Raw genomic sequence first — 15,357 nt, forward strand, 5'->3', positions numbered from 1 at the left:
TTCAGATCGTGCGCGACGCCGCTATGAAGGCAAAATTCCGGCTGGCACGACCTCATAGTCCAGTGCGCCAATACGCCGAAGTACCTTGTAGGGTCCGAAATAGCGGCGCAATAGTTTCTCACTCAGCCCTAGTCGGCCTATCCGTGTCCAAACCCAAACACGGTCGCCGTGCTGGTACTCGACAAAGCGTCGTCGGAGGTTGTAGTGTCAGCTGTCGGTCCTCTGTTGGTTCTTGATCCGTAGGCGGGCGAGCTGTCGGGCTTCTTCGGCGCGCTGGAGATAGCTAACGACGTCAACATTCTCTTCGTTAGTGAAGTGGGGCAGCATGGCGTCGAGCGTCGTCGTCGCGTTCCTGCCGTAAACCATCGACGAGAGGTATATTGCGCTGCAGAGCCGATACAATGCGTCGTCTATCCGTGGAAGGGGGTACGCATCCTTCTTCGTCACCTTGTTCAGTCAACGATAATCGACGCAGAAGCGTAGGCTTCCGTCCTTTTTCTTCACCAGGACTACAGGAGAGGCCCAAGGGCTTTTCAACTGCTGGATGATGTCATCGCGCAGCATTTCGTTGACTTGTTGCCTAATAGTTCCACGTTCTCGCTTCGAAACTAGGTAAGGATTCTCGAGGAGTGGTCGAGCGCACTCTTCTGTTATTATGCGATGCTTTGCAACTGGTGTTTGTCGAATCCTCGATGACGTCGAAAAGCATTCTTTTTATCGTCGGAGAAGACTTCTGATCGGTTGCTGCTTACTCATAGGAAGACTTGGATTCACCTTGAAGTCTGGTTCGGGGAATATGCTCATCGGGGTAGATGCGGCTGAATCCGAGAGGACAAAGGCATTACTGGTTTCCACAATTTCCTCAAAGTATGCGATTGTCGTGTCCTTGTTGATGTGCTTGAACACTTGGCTGAAGTTGGTTAGCATAATTTCCACTTGCCCTCCGTGGAGTCAGACGAGCGATCCCTGTTGCGACACAAATTTCACGGTCGAGAAGTAGATGTTGGTCGCCCTCGATGACGCATTCTACGTCAGCGGGTGTTTCCGTGCCGACGGAAATAATAATGCTGGAGCGTGGCGGGATGCTCACTTGATCTTCGAGGACGCTCAAGGCGTGGTGACTACGACAGCTCTCCGGCGATATCGCTTGATCTTGCGACAGCGTTATCGATTTCGACTTCAGGTCCATGAGTGCGCTATGTTGATTCAGGAAGTCCATGCCGTGAATGACGTCTCGTGAACACTGTTGGAGGATAACGAAGGTGGCAGGGTAAGTCCGGTCATGAACAGTAATTCTTGCCGTGAAGATCCAAGTCGGCGTAATCAGGTGTCCTCCAGTGGTCCGAATTTGAGGGCCGTCCCATGCAGTCTTAACTTTCCTCAATTGGGCGGCGATGGGTCCACTCATGAAGGAGTAATCGGCTCCTGTGTCTACTAAGGCGGTGACTGCGTGGCCGTCGAGAAGCACGTCAAGGTCGGTGGTTCTTTGTCTTGCGTTACAGATAGGTTTTTGCGTCGGATCACGGCTGCGTCGTGTTGAAATGAAGTTGGAACGTCGCGTCGTCAAGTCGTCTTTGGTCGGTGTATTCTTGGCTTCCTGATTTTGTCGGGACTGTGGCGCGTCGTTCTTATGTCGTCTAGATGGTCTCTTCGTCGTCTTCGTCGGCAGCGGAGGATCTTCGTCAGTTCGACGAACAGCAACCGCACCTCCATCGGTTGCTGCTTTTAGTTTTCCGGATATGGACTCGCAGATCGGCCCCGTGCTGGGCCGGTGTATAGACGGCGCTGCGGCGACAGGTAGTGGCCTGCTGAGGGCGACCGGGACGGCCGTCGAGGGCTCCACTGAGTCGCGGCGAGGTAGGTAGGTAGGCAGGTAGTAGGTAGGTAGTATCGCGAGGTCGTTCGCCAATCTGTGACCGCGGTGCGTTAACGGCGCAACCTCGCAGTCCCATCTCCCGGTATGGGCATCGGCGGTACACATGGCTGGCTTCTCCGCAGTGGTAGCAGAGCGGGCGGTGGTCGGGAGCTCGCCAAATGTCCATCTTCCTCACGTAGCTGCGCTGGGCAACGGGTGGGCGTGCTGGCGGTGGCGGCGGTGAACGACGGAATTGCGGCATTACAGGGCCCTGTCATTGTCGCGTAGGGGGACCTTGACGGTGGGCGACGGCGGCGTAGGCCATCGCTTCGGGCAGAGGTTGCGTTGATCGGGGTTGCACCTCAGGGACTCGCTCAACCTCTTCTTGACGATTTCAGCGATTGGATCCACTTGGGACTGCGACCTTGGGTAGAACTACTGCAGGTCCTCCCGTACGACCGCTCTGATAGGCTCGCGTAGATCGTCGGTAGCCAGTGATTGAACCCCGGCGTAGTTTGTAGAGTTCGTGCGACGATCAAATTGCCGGTTTCGGATCTCGAGTGTCTTCCCAATGGTCGTCGCCTCACGAAGAAACTCTTCGACGGTCTTCGGTGGGCTTCTTACCATTCCGGCGAAATGCTCCTCCTTTACACCACGCATCAGTAGGCGTACTCTCTTCTCCTCGGCCATATCCTCACATATCTTCTCTTCGGCCATATTTACTCACAATCTCTCATGGACTACACACATTGACCAAACATGTTCAAAGGCCCTAAAGCAGCTTGGATACCTACGTCGTAGTATGCAAAAGGCTCCGAAGGCAACTAAACTTTTAATGTATAAAACTCTTGTTCGCCCCATTATCCATTAAGCCGCAACAGTCTGGTCACCACATAACCAAAACAACATAATCAAACTAGAAGCAGTTCAGGAAAAACCGTCCATTTTATTTTACATCAGTATAACCCCTATTTTTCACCCTCGTCTGCCCTCCCTACGCTGAATCTCACATTGCTTTCAGTACGTCGTGATGTGGAATCATTAAAGTTTTTGCACAACATAATTAACAAGTCGTATCACACTTCAAACACAGCTTGCAGATCTTTCACCAAGCCTTCTTGCACGCGTAATTTCCACGAGCTTAATCTTAACCCTCTCTATGCCCGTACAAATACGTTCAAGTACAGCTTCTTTCCCCGCTCAATAGAAGTATGGAATTCCTTGCCTGGCTGCCTTCGTTCACTCCCGATAAGCGAATTCGAAAGTGCCGTCTATGAAAACAGTACGTGTAACTACTTAAAGCACGTTTAGTTTATACTCTATGTGTGCGTATTGCTGTGTCATTGCTTTTTATGAATCGATGAAAACAATTTGTAAGATTTTGTAAACGATTGAAACGATACTGTAAGAGTCATTGTTGATTTCACTTTATTTTTGTTCAACACTGTTTTTACCCACTCTTGCAATAGCCTTCCTATGGGGCTGCAGTATGTACAAATAAATACATAAATAAATATCCGGGTCGGTGTGGCGGAACAAACGGCTCATTTCTTCCGTAAAGATGGCAACGTTCTCGTTTGGTAGCTGCACTCGGGCGTCAAGCATAGCTTCGGCCCTTTCCTTGCGCACGACACTTGTGAAGTCGCGCAGGAAGCTGCTACGGAACAAGGCCCACGTTGTCAAGGTCGACTCCCTGTTCTCAATCTACGTTCTGGCGGCGTCTTCTAAGGCGAAGTATACATGCCGCAGCTTGTCGTCGGAGTCCCAGTTGTTGAATGTCGCGATTCGTTCGTAGGTCTCCAGCCTTGATTCCGGGTCTTCAGTCGCTGCTCCATGGAAAGTTGGTGGCTCCCGAGGTTGTTGTAGGATAACGGGGGACGCTGGGGCAGCCATTGGGGTTGTCTTGACCACGATCTTCTTTGTCGTCTCAGGTAGAAGTCCGTGCTCTGGGGGCAGTCCTTGCAGTCTGCGGCTAGCACGCTGGTCTTGGGCGGTGTTGGTTCTGTCCTCGTGCTTCGGGCTTGGATCGCGGCTTTGCGGGGGCGTTCGGTACATGAACGCACTAGCACCACCACCAGATGTCACGTGGTGGTGACGTTGAAGAACACAGTAGCAATACTGTGAACGACAAAACTAACTTTTATTGGGTGAACCTGTGCCCACAAAAACAGGCTACACTTATAGCACAACGATAGCGGTGAACACGGTCGGCGATCGCCGGAAATCTGATCAGCGGGTTAATCGCGTCGGCTTTTATACAGCAGTCATCGAATGTTCCAGACTAATCGTACTGACCCGCGTGCCTTCCACAAAGTTCTACACCATTCGCGTCACGCGATGAAATCAGATAACACAAAGTTCGGCGACAACAGACAGCCGGGTAGAAGCATCGATAACTTTCCAGAAACTTCGGATACATGCAGGCGCGTCCCATGCTGCGCGATTACATTTGTTAGGCGGCGAAAGGTGGTCGCCCGATAGAGATAAGTAGACGTGTCAATACACACTATGAAAGCAGTGATCTATCCGCCGTGAAGAAACAGGCCCCGAGTGAACTGTTTTGGATAAGCGAACATGTTATTACCCGCCGTGGTTCCTCAGTGGCTATGGTGTTAGCCTGCTGAGCACGAGTTCTCGGGATCGAATCCCGGCCACGGCGGCCGCATTTCGAGGGGGGCGAAATGCGAAAACACCCGTGTACTTAGATTTAGGTGCGCGTTAAAGAACCCCAGGTGGTGGAAATTTCCGGAGTCCCCCACTACGGCGTGCCTCATAATCAGAAAGTGGTTTTGGCACGTAAAACCCCATAATATTTTTTAATATGTTATCAGTCATCTTTCTCGATGCGCAAGCGTCGTATCCAAGTCGCTCACCGACACACGTCCCCTTCTTTAGGAAAGCGATGAAATTTGAGATTGCTGTCTTTTCACCACGATGACAGCTGTGCTTCAAAATACAACAAATCTATTTCGACATCCGTCTTTGTTTTATATTTAGAGCTTGTGCGTGGCGGCATCGCGATTATTTCAGAGCTGCGACGCATTCAGGGTATGCCGGGATAGGAGACCACCTTTTGCTTGTAGCCCGAAATAGAATCCGCTTACTCTCGGTGCACCGATTAAGCAGCGAGGAATATTTGTGAGCCGTGTTGACGTTAAATTATTTGCTCTTACTCAGTGTGTTGAAATATTCAGAGAAGAAACGAGTATCTCATTCATCTATGTGGTTTTTCAGACATTACGGGAGTGCATGACAACGTCGACCGCACCATAATGTGGGATGCAATCGAAGGGGAAGGCTTACGCAACAACTGTATATGGGATTTAAGGGAGATTTACCTAGAAAACCTAATGCGCATTGAATGGGAAGGGGTGAGGAGCGATGAGAAAGTTGAGACCAGCAAGGGAACAAGATAAGGTTGCCTTTTGTTCCCGCTGTTGTTCGTGATGCAGACAGTAAGAATGGAAAGGGTGCTAGAAGGAATGAATAGCGGTTTTAATCTCTCATACAAACAGACGGGCACGGTTGTAGAGCAGCAGCTTCCAGATCTATTTTATGCGGACTATACTGTGATGCTTGCTAACTGGCAAAGTGATATTGCCCCGTTGTCGTGATTGTCTGCAATACCGTAAAGAAACTGTGAATAACGAAACGACGTTTTGCTGGACCAACTTGGGCCCGCTAAACAAGTGACACTCGAAGCACAGCGATATCGGTGAACGCAGCCGATGACTGTCAAAATCTGATCAGCGGTGATCAACATCGCTCGTCGAATGTTCCAGTGTAATCGCTGGGGCCCATGTGTTTTCCGGAAGCTAATACACAATTTCTGTCACGCATGCACTCTAATTATAGTAGGTTCAGCGAGGACATATACAATAGACAGAATCAACGTTAATATTCGCGTGAGTTGTCAATTACGCAGGTGCGTCCTGCGCTGAGCGATGTGTTTAGGTTATTAGCGATTGAAATGTAGTCCCCGAGAAAAGGAGAAATAAGTAGGCGTGTGAATATACCACGTCTCACAAATATCTGCCGACAGGAAGGTGACAATTCATGATTGAAACCTAGCGTTTTATAATCATGTGTTATGGCACCCAACGAAAACAGTGAACAGAGAGTGTCAATAGATGGGCAAGAAATAGCTCGGGTGAAAGAATACAAACACCTTGGTGTATAAATAAATGTAACACAAATATACATAGAAACACAAGAAGACAAACTATTAGTAAAGAAAAGTGGAATGAGGCCATAGTTAAACAGAAAGCACTATGGTGATACAATGGGTACGAAGTGCTCCGAGGTATGTGGAAAGGTGCAATGGTTCTAGGACTCACTTTTCGAAATGAGGTTGCTTACACGTTGTTATGTGTACAGTAAGGACTCAATGGTAATCAAATGTCTATGGGACGCCCCGCATTGGGCGCTCACGAGAAGGCTACAAATGATGGTGCACAGAGTGATATCGGCTGCAGAAAATTTGAAGTTAGAGATGCTCACACTGGAATTGATATCAATTAACGACTGAGGATTATGAAAGTAAATGGGTTGCGAGAGCGTTCAAGGATTTATACAGGAAAAATATTGACTCGCATTGGAGAAAAATAACTAGGAAGCTTATTGCCAAGTATGCGACTGGTATAGCGAACAATAAGAAAATAATGAACGTCAAACGCGTAGTCAGAGCGGCTAAGACCATTTCCTTGGTGGTGGCAATGAAAAAAAAAACATGGTATATGTAACTACCTAACACGTAAGAACGAAATCAGGAAAGAAACAATTTAAAACAATTTACACGGAAGCTCTTTACTTTTCGACGCTAGATAGGGATGTCCTAGAACGCTTAGTTATAAGCGAGGAGACCAAACAATAAGATGTGCTTCCTGTGGCAAAGCTAGAGAAAAGAAAGAACATGTTTTTTGACAATGTGAAAATATGTATCGAGCCATCGGTTTAGTCTCCGCTGGCTTCCCAGGAAAACTTGAGTTTAGGAATGGCACACATGTTTGCAATAGAATATAGCAAAAGGCGGCTGGAGGTTTAGCTTGGTGGCTCAACTCATCGCCCCATTTCAAAGGGGGCGGTCATAGATCAATCCATCCATCCAGTGCGAACAGCATATTGCATTCGACGCAATATAACATAGGGCTGGCCGTAAACATTGTCAAGTGCTCAAATGTGAAAACAAAATGTTCTCCTGCTGTTTCTTAGTGCATATCCATTTCGTTTCGTACCAATCGTAGGGATTGCCGAGGTTTGGTGGTTGGATTACCGCACTCTCGGTTCCGGAGGGGATGGGGGGATAACAATCCCACCCCGCGTGCGTTACGGGTTGCTCGACTGGCTGACCGGTGATAATGCCCACTCCTGATCGACAGCGGACCCGAGGCACGAGGCAAGAGGTGGCCGAGAAAGAACAAAGTGCTTATTTAAACCCAAAATCGTACCAGCGAAGTATTAGGAGAATCCACGCAGAATATACCCACGCGGCCTGGCTAACCGGCCGTTACCAATTAATAATACGAAGATAATACACGACAACTGAATGGCAAACCCGGCAATACACGCTACACAAACTGAAATAAAAGTAACGACAATCGAAGCCTGGCGAAATGCGCAAAACAAAGCTCACCACGTCGGCATGTCTAACACTAACGAAATGTTAAAAAAAATGCGTGGGGCAAATGAAAAATATACGCGACAATAAACACGGCAAACACTACACTAACCGAACATACAAAAATGAACACGCGATGAATAAGAAAATCAAAGATGAAGAAAGAAAAAAAAGAAAGAGAGCGGCCGAAAGTTCTGAGAGCAGGTTCGAACACCAGGCTTATCTGTGGCGTGCTCGCCGGCATCCCGATCTGAAGAGCGTCGGGCTGTTGGTACCTCGCTGCCGAAGATCTTGGGAAACTTGCACCGTCTGTCGATCTACTGGCAAAGACTCCGGCCGCGGAGTTTGAGCCTGCCTACCACATCTTCAGCTGTCTCTGGGTGCACGACCAAGCCGCTCCGTCTTCCAAACTACTCTGCTCGCTGTGTTATGCTATAGCGACCCACGTGACCAACCGGTCCGGCGGGCTCTGGAACAATCGGGAGCCCTCCTTCCGATCGCCGTGCAAGCGGCGCGGTGGCTTCGGCGGAAATCGCGGGCATCTCGAGGTAGACGCGGGCACGCACTATGTGACATGGATATTGAGGCCCATTACTAGTAAACTTACCCAGCGATGACTAGTATGAGTTCTGGAAAGGTGGTTACACAGGGTAAGCTTTTAGGGTACGAGCTGCAGATACCAAAAGAAACATTTACGAATGTAGGAAGTATCATTTCGATGGAAATAGTGAGATGGTGCCATACGGCTGAGCTCACCCCTCAGTTGAAAGCACTCGAGTATGTTGAGCGCCTCTAGCAGTACGGCCCCCTGGGTGGGTAGCGGGGTCGTGTAAACCTTCACATTGCCGCGGTAGGTCGTCGAAGCGGGCTCCACATCGAGGGATTCAGCCGATTCAAGGTGATCTGCAAGGTCCTGAGTTGAAAGGACACCACCTGCTCTGCGCACGGCGTCAGCAATGTTTTCGGCTACGATGCCTTTGTACACGGCCTGGGGTCCCTCGTGGGCGAACTTCTGCAAATAGGCAAAACCGCGTCATTCGTATAGTTTGCGACCTTGTTCTCCAATGGCGCAAAATACATGCACTAAACCAGCCAAGGAGACACAGGCCTGTCAAAGCAACGAGGTTGTTCTATTATCAAACGTGGGCACATCAGGACCTGCACACCTGTTATGAAAAAAAAAAGCGTTGTTCCCAAAAGAAATGCGCGAGAATGTGTGCAAGACCGGATTAGTGCTAGGAGTACATGTATTGTTTTGTTCTTGCAACGTAGGAAAGAATGCATGCGGCCGCCTTCATTGTCCTAATGTATAAAGGTATTCACGAGCGCACATAAATCCGAGTGAGAACCGACAAAGAAGAAAAACCACCAACCGATTATGCCTTGATGCTAGGCATGGTAGGCAGCTTTATAGCTGCAGCTAGTTGGGTTTTCGACAGAGCCGATGAAGTCGTTCGCGGTAACTAGGCATTGGTCACTGGCAACGCCCATGTGATGTAAAGTATAGCTGGTGCTGGTATAGCTGGTATATCAGCAATCGAAACTCGAGCGACCTGCCACTAATCCTTCATATTCCCTTCGGCCAAGCCTCAAGAGTGCGCCACATTGCAGGCATATTTTGTTTCATATCATATAACTGAAATATACGGCTGTCCTTTTTGTCTTTTGCCACTTGGTTTTTTGTGTGTGGTAGCTGTTTAGAATCTCTCTGCGAATTGTGAATTTTCGCTTCCTCTGTCTTGCCCACACGGACTCCCCAGTGGTACCTCGTTCTCTTGGCGCATACCAAATGGGCCAAGAAGGAGTCACCAAAACATAACATATGGAGGAGAATTGTACTCACTGCAAATAATGCACTTTTCCATTACCAGATATTTATGCTCGGGATATACTTGTGAGTATACCCTATAGGGATGAGCTGTAGGTCGTACTTGAAGGCTTGATTGCGCAGTACAGACATTGCTGTGTCTTGCAAAATTCCGTGCTGTAAAGGCACCATATTTCCAATTCCCCTTATGGCCAGCTGTCAAAAAACGACGTAGGACAGGTAATGATGATTTAGGAATATCCCAAAAAAAGCCAGGGGAAGTGGCGGAAGCAATGTCTTGCGCTCGTCTGTTGAGGCATCTCTCTACTTCAGGGATACCTATAAATTGAAGTCGTGCGTGCAATTTCATGGCGTTATTTATTGCATTCCTAGGTAGAGCAAAGCTCTGTTTGCTAGCACAATCTTGAAGCCATGTGTCATACATTATAAGCGCGTATGCTGTGTCCTACGTGGCGGGGCAGCATGGCTTAACATGGAGCCTCTATGCGTTAGCAAATCAGAATTTTGTTAGAAAACGAAGAGCACAGTGGCACATGCGCACATCCGAAGCGCACATGCCTAGACGACCTCTAGAGTCACAAATAGCACTTCACCAACCATCATGAGGCCTGGCTACTAGAAAATTATAAGTGCATTTCTACAAGTACCAACGTGGCCTAAAAAATTCTGTAGTCCCGAAATAAAATAACTGTGATAATTATCAGCCTCTTCTCGAATTCGGGACCGACTAGTTGCTTTACCGTGAATCTCGTTTGAGATTATTCTTCGTTTTCGTTATTTAATGTCCTTAATACTCGCTAAACACATCACCAAATACAAGCTTGTGTGCCCGCCCTCCTACCTGAATTACTTTTACCACCTGAATATTTGAGAACCATTTGTGTGAAGCCAGATCAAATGCCCAGTAGTGAATATGCCGACTCTTTCGAAATTCAAGCTCGTGGACCATACAGTGACATTAATCACTCCATCTCACCGGCCATTTGACTAATGGAACATTTGTTTCCTTGGACATTCCGCTTCGGAATTCCACCCCAAAACTTATTTTAGTCAATGATACTCGTACCTTAACACCACTGATCATAATTTCGCTATGCACTTCTATTCTTTAGCTGTTTATGAATGAGTCCAGCACAATGACCACGGCATCCGCCTCCAACAAGGACCTGCTGCTGCCTATAAATTGGACCTCACCGAGGGACAACTTCAGTGGGCACGGCAACATAGCCGTGACTATGTCACCCAACATACCGCTCTTTGTGCAGGTTAGTCATACAAAATACTGTTTCCGTAGTGACGATCTTTGTCTTATAGTGTTGTCGTGCCCACACACTGTGTTATGAAACTTTTTGGAGTGTATATCATTAGTGGGTTTGCTGCATAAGTTGTCAGGTGACGTAGAAGAAAATCCTGGACAGGTAACGGAAGCGATGGTTGCAAATGTAATCCAGAACCAGAAAGAGATCCTGTTGAAACTCACTGACGTTCATACAAATCAGGCTAGCTCTGAAACGAGAATGCCTGAAAATCAAAATCGACTTCTTTTAATGGAACAGAAACTACAAAGCTTTGACGATACTGAGCTCAGGCTTACAAACGTTGAAGCGCTTGTTGGCAGGTGGGATGAAAGCGCGACGAGACTTGTTAGACAGGTTGATGATTTGAATAACCGTTCTAGACGAAATTATTTAATAATTAGAGGCATGCAAGAAGGTGCGGAGGAGAATGAAGTGGCACTGATGAAGAAAGTCAATGAAAAAGTTTTTAGAGACATTCTGAAGGCGGAAGTAAGTTCCATTGGAAAATATCACAGACTCGGAAATAAAACACCTGATAAAAACCGCCCAATTATCTTTCGGCTAGCGGACTTCAGGAAGAAAGTAAAGATTTTGAGCAATTGTACCAAGCCTAGCTATACAGAGATAAGCATTAGTGAAGATTATTCCAAATGTGTAGTGGAAATTAGGAAGAAACTGTGGGACTCGTGTGCCGAGGAAGAAAACGAAGGTCGTAGGACCAAACTTCTCTGTGATAAACTGAAAATGAATAATATATTGTATGGATGGGATAAGGATAATAAGTTGAGGTACCAAATTTCGAGGGTAATTGAAACTGACAACTGACTCCAACAAGGTAAACAGGATGGCTTTAAGATTATAAACATAAATGCGCGGAGCATAATAAAAAAAACTGATGCATTGGAAGTTGTACTCTTGGAACATGAACCTGATGTTATTGTCATAACGGAGACATGATTACATAGCAATATCCGACAGGCCGAATGCGTGCCAATTGGTTACCAAGCATTTAGAAGGGATCGAGGAGAAAGAGATGGAAGAGTGGCCATATTGGTTAAGTAAAGCATATTGTGTACTACCCTTCAACAATCGGACAGCATCGAAGCTGTATGAAATAAAACTAAACTTGCTGATCGAACAGCTTATATTGCATGTGTATATAGGGCCCCAAATGCTTCACCAGATGGAATGAACAGCCTAAGAGAAATTATGGAAAGAAATTTTCGAGAAGGAGACAATATCATTCTGCTGGGTGACTTTAACTTACCGGGAATTAATTGGAGGTCATACTTATGGAGGTAGACGTGGCTAGTGGCGAATAGCTTTTGGACTTGGCGTTCTCTTATGATTTAGAGCAAGTTGTAGGAGAACCCACCAGACTGTGTGGTACAGATTCATCTATTTTGGATCCTATTTTAGTGTCGCATGGGTTGGTAGGGCTTTTTACGGATTGCCACGTAAAGGACGGAATATCAGAGCACAAGATTCAATAGCTATTTTCAGTATGTCTCCATCCCCCTCACTGGGTAACCCAAAGAAAAGAGCTTGGAATTTTCAATCCGCAGGAAGAAGTGATTGTCTTAGGCTGTCTCGAAAACTCCTTTGATGTATTTACCTACTTGCATCAATCGTATGTGAGCATTGATGATTTATGGAATTTCTTCTACAGTGTAGTAACTCGAAGCATGGATAAATTTGTTCCTAAGAAGAATAAAAAATGTTGGAAACGAATCCTTGGATGAACCGAAAAATCATTCAGGCAAAGCGGAAAATTAAAAGAAAACGGAAAGAATGTTCTCAAAATAAGTATACAGATGGCGAAACTTCAATTCAAAAAATGAGGCAAGAATTGCAGCGGCTAATTAGGGAGGCGAAAGACCAATTTTACAATGTAACATTGAAGAAGTTCCTCTTAGAAGCACTGGCTAAGTTTTGGCGATATGTAAATCCGCCAAATAAGCAGTGCTGTTCTAATCCCAAAATTAATGATGCTGAAAGGGCTGATCAATTGAATCTTTGCATTTCGTCGGCTTATCCAAAGGATGATGATGCAGTGCCTAGTGTATGCGAATTCTCTGCCCACCCTCCCATTCCGTATATTTAGATACCTGAGGAAGGTGTTCTAAACCTTTTGCACAACATTGTCACGTGGTATTCACGGTGAAGAAAGCAGCCAAACTGGGAAAGATGAAACTAGCGTTTTATTGGGCGAACTTGTGCGATCGTCGAAAATCTGATCAGCGGGTCAAGGGCATCGGCTTTTATACATCAGCCGTCGAATGGTCCAGAGTAATCGCTGGGACCACCGTGCCTTCCACAAAGTTCTACATCATTCGCGTCGCGCAAAAATGCGATCAGATTACACAATGTTCGGTCACAGACAGCAGATGGAAGCCTCGATAACATTCCAGAAACTTCCGATACATGCAGGCGCGTCCGGCGCTCTGCGATAACATTTGTTAGGCGGTGAAACGTGTCGCCCGATATAGACAAACAAGTACACATGTCAATACCCCCGTCTTAAATAGCATCAACCCGATGCTGCAAACAAACGAAAGTAATAAACAAAACAACCGTAGCAAAGAAACAACAAACTAAGCAAGTTCGTCAGCGTCCGTAAAAGAGCTTAAGGCGCACGACGTGGACCACTTCAGATCGTGCGCGGCGCCGCTGCGAATGCGGAATGCCGTCTGGCACGACCACATAGTCTGATGACCTTGCAGGGTTGGAAATAGTGCCGCAATAGTTTCTCACTGAGGCCTCGTCGGCGTACCGGGGTCCAAATCCAAACATGGTCACCGGGCTGGTACTCGACGTAGCGTCGTCGTAGGTGGTAGTGTTGGCTGTCGGAACGCTGCTGGTTCATGATCCGTAGGCGGGAGAGCTCTCGGGCTTCTTCGGCGCGCTTGAGATAGGTAGCGACGTCAACTTTCTCTTCGCCAGTGATGTGCAGCAGCATGGCGTCGAACGTCGTCGTCGGCTTCCTGCCGTAAACCAACTTGAACGGCGTGAACTTTGTTGTTTCCTGCACTGCCGTGTTGTAAGCTAAGGTTACATACGGCAGGACCGCGTCCCACGCCTTGTGCTCGACCTCGACCTACATTGCTAGCATTTCTGCGAGGTTCTTGTTCAGGCGCTCCGTGAGACCATTCGTCTGCGTGTAGTAGGCGTCGTCGTCCTCTTCGTCTTGCGGCGGTCGATCAATGGGGGCGCGTTATAAGCAGTCGGCGTGAGAGTGTTTTCTTCCTGACTTGTATATTACCGTGACGCCATATTCTTGCAGTCTGAGGCTCCACCGCGCCAGCCGTTCTTAAGGGTCCTTTAAGTTAGCTAGCGAAAACAATGCGTGATATTCGCTTGCGACTTTGAATGGCCGGCCATAGAGGTAACGGCAGAATTTTGCTGTAGCCGAAATGATGGCGAGGCATTCCTTTTCAGTCGTAGAATAATTGCCTTCCGCTTTTGACAGCGACCGGCTAGCGTAAGATATCACGTGTTCATGTCCATCTTTTCCCTGGACTAAGCCGGCACCGAGGCCTAGGCTACTAGCGTCAGTGTGGATTTCGGTATTGGTGTCCTCGTCGAAGTGCGCGAGTGCCGGCGGCCACTGCATGCGTCGTTTGAGTTCTTTAAATGCGTCGGCCTGCGGTGTTTTCCACTTAAACTCGACATCACATTTGGTTAGATGTGTTAGCGGCTCCGCGATGCGTGAACAGTCCTTGACAAAGCGCCTATAGTAGGCACACATGCCAAGGAATTTGCGCACTGCCTTCTTGTCGATTGGCTGCGGGAACATTGCGATGGCAGCTGTCTTCTGCGGGTCGGGGCGTGCTCCAGATTTGTTGATGACGTGGCCTAGGAATAGATGCTCATCGTAAGCTAAGCGGCATTTTCCCGGCTTCAGAGTGAGCTCTGATGATTTGATGGCCTCTAATGCTGTTGCGAGCCGCCTAAGGTGCTCGGCAAGATTTCCGGCGAAGACAACGACGTCATCCATGTAAACAAGACACGTCTGGCACTTCAACCCTGCTAACACCGTATTCGTGACGTGCTGAAACGTTGCAGGCGCCGAGCGCAGTCCGAATGGCATGACATAGAACTCGTAGAGGCCGTCTGGCGTGATGAAGGCGCTGTCTTCGCGATCTCTCTCGTCGACTTCTATTTGCCAGTAGCCAGACTTGAGATCCATCGACGAGAAGTATTTTGTGTTGCAGAGCCGATCCAACGCATCGTCTGTCCGTGGAAGGGGGTATACTACCTTCTTCATGATCTTGTTCAGTCGACAATAATCGACGCAAAACCATAGGGTTTCGCCCTTTTTCTGCACCAGGACTACAGGAGATGCCCACGGGCTTTTCGACGGCTGGATGATGCCTTCGCGCAGCATTTCGTCGATTGCCACCTAACAGCTTCACACTCTCGCGTCGAAACTCGGTAAGGGCTCTGACGGAGCGGTCGAGCGCACCCTTCGGTTAATATGCGATGCTTTGCAACAGGTGTTTATCGAATCCTTGACGACGTCGAAGAGCAGTCTTTGTATCCTTGGGGAAGGCTTCTGGTCTTTTGCTGCTTTCTCATAGTAAGACTTGGATTCACGTCGAAGTCTGTTGCGGGGACTATACTCATAGGGGGAGATGCGGCAGAATCCGAGAGAACAAATACATTGCTGGTTTCCACAATTTCCTCGATGTACGTGATTTTAGTGCCCTTGTTGATGTGCTTGAACTCTTGGCTGATGTTCGTTAGCATAACTTCCGCT

The 15,357-nt window shown here is 47.8% G+C and overlaps 1 protein-coding gene across 1 annotated transcript in view; it reads right to left on the reverse strand.

Annotated features, from left to right (window-relative positions):
- LOC142591562 (glutathione hydrolase-like YwrD proenzyme) overlaps positions 1–15,357 on the reverse strand; it is a 114,820-nt gene that overhangs the window by 84,720 nt on the left and 14,743 nt on the right. Inside the window, exon 5 of the mRNA XM_075703874.1 lies at positions 8,229–8,484. Within this exon, the coding sequence (XP_075559989.1) occupies positions 8,229–8,484 (256 nt within the window). The remainder of the gene's footprint in view (positions 1–8,228; positions 8,485–15,357) is intronic.

The sequence above is a fragment of the Dermacentor variabilis genome, chromosome 8 (assembly GCF_050947875.1).
Source record: "Dermacentor variabilis isolate Ectoservices chromosome 8, ASM5094787v1, whole genome shotgun sequence".
In the NCBI taxonomy this organism is placed as follows: Eukaryota; Metazoa; Arthropoda; class Arachnida; order Ixodida; family Ixodidae; genus Dermacentor; species Dermacentor variabilis.